The sequence below is a fragment of the Athene cunicularia genome, assembly GCF_003259725.1.
Source record: "Athene cunicularia isolate RWA chromosome 9 unlocalized genomic scaffold, athCun1 chr9_part1, whole genome shotgun sequence".
NCBI classification, from domain to species: Eukaryota; Metazoa; Chordata; class Aves; order Strigiformes; family Strigidae; genus Athene; species Athene cunicularia.
This window is the reverse complement of record NW_020799110.1, coordinates 14,686,911-14,695,155: the sequence shown is the minus strand read 5'-3', so window position 1 is coordinate 14,695,155 and position 8,245 is coordinate 14,686,911. Positions and strand designations below refer to the sequence as shown.

Here is an 8,245-nt window from a genome sequence, read left to right as displayed (position 1 = left end):
GGGGGGGGGGGGGGGTGGGGGGGGTGTTAGGAAAACTGTACTCAATCTAACTACTGAACTTTTCTAAACTAAAGTAGATTTTCAGACTCAGTCCTGTAGTAAATAATTGCTTTTTACCACATGTGAATGATTTTTTTTTTTAATAGAAAAGTAGCAAATTGAAGAATAAGTAGTCTCTTTCTGACTAAAACATTTACAAAAAGATACAGGAATATACTAGAAGCCAAACATGCATGATTACTATACATTTTCAAAGAAATAATGAGTGTACAAAAGGTGAAGGGCCGTCTTCTAATTACCAAAGAAAAACAGACCAAGTTATTCATTATAACACTCCAAGGACTTCAACAGAATTATTATGGAAATAAATGAAAACTAAGTACAAGAATGCAAGAAGTGTGACTGTTCAGTTCCAGATTCAGCGCTCCCTCATTTGGCCAGCCCACCACCCCAGTAGGTGTGAGAGCCTGAGTCAGAAGAGCCTTTGTAGTCTGCTTAAGAGAAAAATCTCTGGAGCTTGAGCAACACAACTTGCACATCATCTATCTCATATGCAACATGCAAACAAAACATTCCTCAGTGGTGGTGTCTTCAATAGGTAATAAAGGCACTCCAAATGCACATGGCTAAATGCAACTCTCACACTGACTGTTTTTCCAGTAGGAAAGAATAGGCCACAGAGGAACAAAAATTCACTGCACTGGAGTGCTCCATCTCATTGGCACATTTGAAAGAAATTGGAATGGTGGCTGGCGCACTCAGCCTCGCCAGGATAAGAAAGGAGCAAAAATGTCCTCAACATATTATATTGTGGGCACAAAGTAAACCACTGTTATAGTACACACACAGACCAAAGTAAGTAATTATTGTTTTCATGTTTTCACACAATGGAGAGGAGGGAATCATTCTTCCAGGCAGTATGGGTTTGTCACTAAAACACCCTAAGGACTGTTCATTCTCATTAGAGAAGTTCAGAAAATGCAGATGATTCCTGCCCACACTGGCCTTTAAAGACAGCAGCCCTCAGTTACTCTTTCAGTATGTATTAGAATTTCATTAAAGTGTGTCCTTCCCTCCTCCCAAACCCAAGATGTGGCAGCATACGATCCTCAACCATCGCATCTCCCCCCCCACACGCCAAAAAAGACGCCACCACCAAAAGAAGGCTGAATATCACTTAAACAGTGATGGTCTTCACCTGAAGATGTCTTCTGTTTTACTTTTTTTAGGTCTGGTAAATACCAGTCCTAGCAATGAGATTCAAGTAACATTATTACCACTTATGAAAGTATGAGTAATACCCACTGACAATAAGTCAGGCTATGATTAAGCCTTGAATAAAGTGTAAAAACACACCTCATGTTAACAAAGCCCTGGTGCTACTGTGTTCACAAAAAAAGAAGTGATCAAGCATGGTGCCAGATAGTAAAACAAAAGCAACTAGTGGCATACCAGATAATCAGCCAATGAGTTCAGCCACCCTGAAATCTCACTTCAAGAGAGGAAGCCTTTTGTTTTTCTTCCATCAAGAAATCTAAATACCTCTGCCTACTGAAGGAATCATGTTGGAGACCATATGTCCAACTACGAACAACCCTACGTTTATTCACCCACTGTTTTCTCCCACTGTTTTCATTACAACAGGAAACTATGCCAAAGCTGTTCATTCTGAGGGTCCGGTTTCATGTGCAGCAGCCAAACAAAGCAACCGTTTTGATAGTGCTGAAGAGAGAATCACTGCTCTCCTCTCCTTCTCCTTCCTAAGTGTTGAGATGGTCTTATTTTACCTGCCTTTTCACAGGCAGCTGAGTCAATCTAATTGCTCAATACTCTCCAACTCTCCACCCCAGCATCTACCTTTTCCAAGAGCTGCTTTCACCTCATCAGCCAGCAGAGAAGCATACCAGGTTCTACTAGGTTCCTAATAGGTGAACAGTGAAGAAAAGGAGGTAGAAGCACTCTCAGTAGCAGCAACCTGATAGATCAGATCACTGTACATGAAGCCACAGATGGAATTCTTTCCCCCTAGTAAACAAGGGCAGCAAAGCAAAACTGATCAGGAATGCATGTTTCAATATTCTGCTGCCATTAATCCTACCTGGAAAATTACTCAGGTTATAATTATCAGCTCCTCTGAATTAAACCCACACAGTTCCAGGCAAGCAAATGGAGTTGTGAAAATCCTTTAAAGGGGTCTTATTTATAGGATTGATTTCAGAAAGTTATTCTCCTTTTTACTGCAGTATTCATCATCTCCAACCTAAACATATTCCATACCATGTTCTCAAAGTCAGTGCACATGTACAATTCAACTGCTAGAAATACTGATCTTTTACAGGCATTTGATTTATCTGCTCTACAGTCAATTCCCAACCAAAAGACCCTCTGAACTTGTGCAATAACGAAATGTAACTAATTCATCATTTATTTGTAGTATTAATTAGCTGCTTTTAAAACAGATGGGGAAATAAGTATGAACTTAAACACAAAGATTCAAGAGCTTCATGTAAGATTCATCAGCCTCATATAAGCATCTCAGGTACATGGTATCCAGTTTCTTCAAGCACACAAGCTCAAACCAATACAAACTTCACTGATGTGTCTGTCCAGAAAACCACACAGTTCTAAATTTTTAGTGTACCAGTGAAATGACCCTGGATACTTGCAGTCATTTAGAAACAGCAAACACACACATGTAAACAGAGATTATCTCTGGAGATGATCTGTATATGAAACATACACCATAGATTTATACCTTTGTTTTGTATTTTATGTGCATTTCGGTGAGACTAGACAATCCACATCAGAGAGTGCCAAATATTACTACAGCAATTGCCCCTGGCCCAGGAAGTCCTTGAGTTCTAAACTGTTGGTGGATGGTTGGGAGAATACCAAGTAACACTTAAGAGAAAGATAACTCTGAATTTAATAGAATTCCCTTAAAAAGAAGTTAAAGGCAGAAAGGTTATTATATCCTTGTAATCGATACACAGTAAGAATGCAAACTTTTACTTATTATTTGCATTACGTTGGTCTATTTTCTCATGCTCTCTTAGTACAACTTTTAGTACAATTTTCAGATTTTACATACCAGGTTCCTTTATCATTTCGACCACTGTCATCTTCATCACTCGGTGTTCTTACTTATCACCTTCAAACCTTTTCATCTTCAAAACTCAAACCACTTTCAGTTCCACCCACAGAATTGTAATGCAGTATTTCTTAAGTTTTTTAGCTACAACCTCTGGATTTAACCAACCTCATGGTATCTTGTGTCTCCTTGAGCTTCTTTGCCACGTAGGGGTTCAAAGCATGACCCCCCCCACCCAAGTGCATTCTGCCTATTAAAACTTCAAGCTTCTTAAAGGTTTGTTTGCAACCACACACACACACATTTGGGACATTATTTCTCCTAGCATGGCCACAAAATCCAGTATTTTCTGCTTGTATTCCTCATTGTTTATGTCAAATACCCTTTAAACTCCACCTATGTCATACATTACTCACACACTTGGTCTCCTATTCCCTATGAAAGTTAAGCATTCCTTAAGTCTGCAGACAACCATCCTCGATTTTGACACCAACTATCTAGTAGGCAGCTGTTTCTTTGGCATTGCATTATACTTCAAGATTACATGCAAGAGCAATTTCATACCATCTGCTGGCACTGCCAACATTAGTGATGCACCATTTTTTTTCTCCACTTCCCAAAGTTTTTATGATGACTGATTCTGCACGCATTTCTTCAACACTATAACCAGATGGCATATCAAAGCCAAGTGGTGTATTATTAGCACTACTCAACTGGCTCACCAGATAACTATGCTTTATATGAAATCCAATCAAATATGTTTGGAAAGCAATTGGCTTTTTAGTGAGGACATGGAATGTTGGCAAAATGAAATCCCTTGCCAAAACCCATCAAAACATATCATTCACATGTGCCAACTTGGAAAGGCTGTTGTGGGCTATTTAGTACTCATAGTATTTCTTAAGCTTTTAGTGTAATAATTTCCCACATAACTATGTTCCCAACTCTTCTACAATTTTAAATTCACAAAATTCTATATTTTGTTCCTCTGCTTTAAGAAAGCATCCTCCTTTGGGTCCACCAAGTCATTTCTGCATCAAGTTTATACATAAAAGCTCAGATTTTAGCTATTTCCATTTTCACACAATTGCCTCTATCACAATTTATTTCCTACCAAGATTGAAGTTTTTAGTTTTTATGCACACAGTATCTCAGCAAGGTTAAAACTTGCATTGTAATCTCTCCCTACTCTTTTTTAAACACTTGTTCCTGTATTCCAGATATGACCTAACAAGTACAGTGGAGAGACACCAAGATGGTTAAGCAGCTGAAGCACAATGAAAAATGGTTCAGGGAACTGGGCTTGTTCAACCCTGGAGAAAGGGCAGCTTTGCAAGAGCTAGCAGCAGCCTTCCAATGTCTAAGAGAGGGTTACCAAGAAAACAAAGCTTGGCCCTTGTTATGCACAGCAGGAGAGACAATGTTAAAATGGGACAGGGCAAGGGGGTTTACAACACGTAATCAAAGCCCTAGGTAACCTGGTCTGAAGTTGATGCTGACTCTGCTTTAAGTACTGCATTGGATCTCTTGCAAGAGATTATCATTGCCTTTCACAGTTGCAACTGGTAGGTGAAGAGGCACAAATCACTTAAATTGAGGGGGGAAAAAAAAAAAATCTTAAAATTTACAACAATGGGACTCAGAACTACAGTACACTGCACAACAAGTGAGGAAATCGGTGGGAATCACACAAACTCAGCATCATCTTTCCAACTTCTGCCACACTGGCTGTAGTTGTGTTCCTGTGGTCAGGCACCATGCAGCCTCCCATCTTGTGCAGCCACACCACTGTGCTCACCCAGAACAGAGCTGACCCAGAATTTATAGGGATTCATTACTTAAGTTTAACAACTTGGAAAAAACCTTCATCCTTCTCCCTTGGTAACAGGCTGATACATCATACATGCTTCCTCTCTCCTGAGATATCAGGTTCAGGCTGCTGTCAAAATGAGGTACTGGACTAGACCAATACTGCTCTGGTATAGACCAGGCAGCATGCTGCTTAGTATTCTGAAATAAAAATGGTACAAAAAAATCGTTCTTTTGCACTAGTCTTACTAGAAATATTACTGGAAGAAATTTTACATCACTTCAAATTCAGCTAGTTTACTGAAAGTATACTACCAAACAAGCAAACTAAGAATGACTGCTCAAAAATTGTTTTTCTGGAAAAATTAATGATGTTTCGTATTCTGTATATTTAAGTGCCATGAACTCATTTAAAACTGTTACTTAAATAAAAATCATTACTGTAAGCTCAGCCCACATGCCTGCTCTTAATAGTATCCATGGTTGCAGTGATGCAAATTTGCCTACCTACATCAAAACGAATGTGCCCACATAAGGAGAAAAAAATACTGCATTAATCAGTACTCTTTGCACTAGATTCAGGCAAAGTAAACCAGTTAGACCTTAGAAGACAGGACCAAGTAGTTTAACAACCTGTTCGTCCCATTACAGCTAGATCTTAATTCTGATTTACTTAATTCAGAATTATCGAATACCAAATTATGAAAGATTTCTTAATTTCATTAGAAATTTCACCTTTCTGACCAAATTCTTCTCTCTCTATTCAGAAATAAAGAGTAACAACAAATTGTTTCATATACTCCATCACTCAAGGTGAAGAAAGGGGAACATTATTACTAATCCTATCACACATTTCTTTAATGCCTATTTCAAAATTGCTTTATACACATTCATTTTCCTTTGTTTCAGAAATAGGTTTATGTACAAAACCAAGGAATGTATTTTACACCAGACTACAACTTTTGAATCAGATGCATACATGTTCATGGGGAAGCAAACCATTCTTTACAGCTTTAGTTGAAGCTACAAGGTACTACAGTAGCATTTAGTTAAATGAGACCAAAACTTCACATTAAACAGGCAGACAGGATTAAGTGCTGATAACTCCGGGTGTAAATGCATGATCAGTCTAAGCCCATCTAAAACTATGTTGTGCAGACTGGATGATCTCTTCCTCTCCAGAGCAGTAGTTCTGTGAAAAGTCTTACTTGCTTAGAACTCAGAGTTAGGCTAACCATACTAAAAAACAATACTTTTTTTCCCCCCTCAGAATACATCTGTTGGCTTAACTTTTTAGTTGTCTTTCTGCTCTTAGACAAGTAGATATGGGAAGGTAAGCAAGCACACAAAATAAAACTGAAGTTGAGCAGTTCAATGATGAAAATGACAGCATTGTCCTTCCCTTTTTTAAAAGGAATACAACAAAATTAAGGTACATATTGATATGACCAAAGTCAAGGAATTAATATTTTATCCTAATCTCACTATACAAGAGAATATTCTAAAGGAGAAAAGTCACAAATGAATGTTATTAAATCAAATGTGATTTTAAAGGCTTTCACTTCCCTGAAAAACAATAGAAAAACTCCTTTGATGGTGACACAAGGCAACTTTACCCATTCCAATCAGCCTATGCTTCCTTGTGTCAACCAGACCAATAAGCATCTTGATCTTTTCTTTTATAAAGGCTATCACTAAACCTACATCATATTCTCAAAAATATTCTACTATACTTCTTGGGAAGGATGTTTGTATGAACAAATTTTATGGTTTCAAATAATCCAGAATAATGCTACAAGTTAAAATAGCTTGTTAAAAATAAAAATTACACCTGCAAATATTTGAACATCCAGGGAAAAGGGAGCAATACAGAATAACAGTTTACCACTTGCAAGAAAATAAAAAGCTTCCAAAACACCAAACTCACCAAGTCAATATTTCACAAGCACACTACTAATACATTCTGTTTATGCATCAGATTTTATCTTTAGCAGTTACAAGTGAACTGCATTAAAAACAATCATATGTGAAACTTTATCCTAGCACAGAAGTAACAACACTAAGCTAATCTGGGTGTCTTCATCTCAAAGTAGCAAAATGTCACAATAACAATGCATCTTGAAATATATCCATCCCTAACAGGACTTCCCAGATACTTCATCTTCTCTTTAATTATTATTTTAAACATAACCTTTATCAAGACATGTAAAACATCATTTGGAATTCCTCATTCTGGAATAAAAAGCAAACTATTATTCTAGCACATTTACAATAGTGAATTTTTGTAGAAGAGAGTCTTACTGCAGAATGACAAAAAAAATTCATCATTCTACCACACTTGAGTTTTTCAATATGGGCATAATTGGCTCTTAGAAGAGTTAACATCTATGATTGTTCTTAGCAACAGCTACAGAATTTATTTTGGCAATCTGTACAGCTAAAAGTTAAAAATCAACACTACAAAACCATCAAGACATTTTCATTACAGGTTGAAAAAAAATCTGGAAAAAAGATTCAACAAGAACTTCCAAAATTGTAGGCATTAATCAAAAGCTTTAGCAATCTTACCTTTGTTGTTACAATGCATAAGCAATCCATCGTTTCAGCATAGCAGGTATCTTTCCAAACATTTAAAAGGTTTATTTTCAATCACAGCTAAACACCATCTCAACAGAACAAGAAATAGCACACATTTAATAGTCAAAACAGTAGAATGCGTGCCAGGTTTCCCTTTGCATTCATTCAGAGGTAGAAACACCGTGGAGAAAAAAAAAAAAGAGTCTAAAATACAAATGCTTTAAGTTTCATGAAAGATTCTTAACCTATTTTGACTACCTATGTCTGAAAAACTTAAATTTATCCTGGAAAATATCCTACAAAAGATGTCAAATCCTATTCCATACCAGTTAAGTACCTCCTCGTATTCTATTTCATATACTCCTCTTTCAGGATTACCTAACACATGAGCATCACAGGGAATCATTTGATGAAATGCAATACAAAATTATTTTACAGCAAAAAATCTCAATTCAGCTTTTCTTAGCTGGTTACAATTTCTAAAATGAAGCGTTTGTTCAAAAATAGTTTTGGTTGCAAGCAAGTATTTCTCCTCTAACGTCATTTCAGCATTTGCAGACTGCAAAATAACTGATTTCTTAGGCAGTAATGAATGGAATATTCCATGTAGAACAGGGAGAGAAGAAAATGGCAAGGAAAGAGTAATGCATATTGCAAGAGAAACGCTATTTTGAGCCTCGAATTAACCTAGAATTTCATTTCCTTTTGTAAGGCTGTAATGCAGTGACAAGGCAAAGTTTGTATGCACAGACATTGTCTTGTCTAACT

The 8,245-nt window shown here is 37.1% G+C and overlaps 1 protein-coding gene across 1 annotated transcript in view; it reads right to left on the bottom strand.

The window, feature by feature from the left end:
- The window catches only part of DLG1 (discs large MAGUK scaffold protein 1), a 143,806-nt gene extending 135,807 nt beyond the window's left edge, over positions 1-7,999 (bottom strand). The window contains exon 1 of the mRNA XM_026855098.1: positions 7,469-7,999. Coding sequence (XP_026710899.1) covers positions 7,469-7,498 — 30 coding nt within the window. The 5' untranslated portion in view covers positions 7,499-7,999. The remainder of the gene's footprint in view (positions 1-7,468) is intronic.
- Positions 8,000-8,245: the final 246 nt, after the last annotated feature.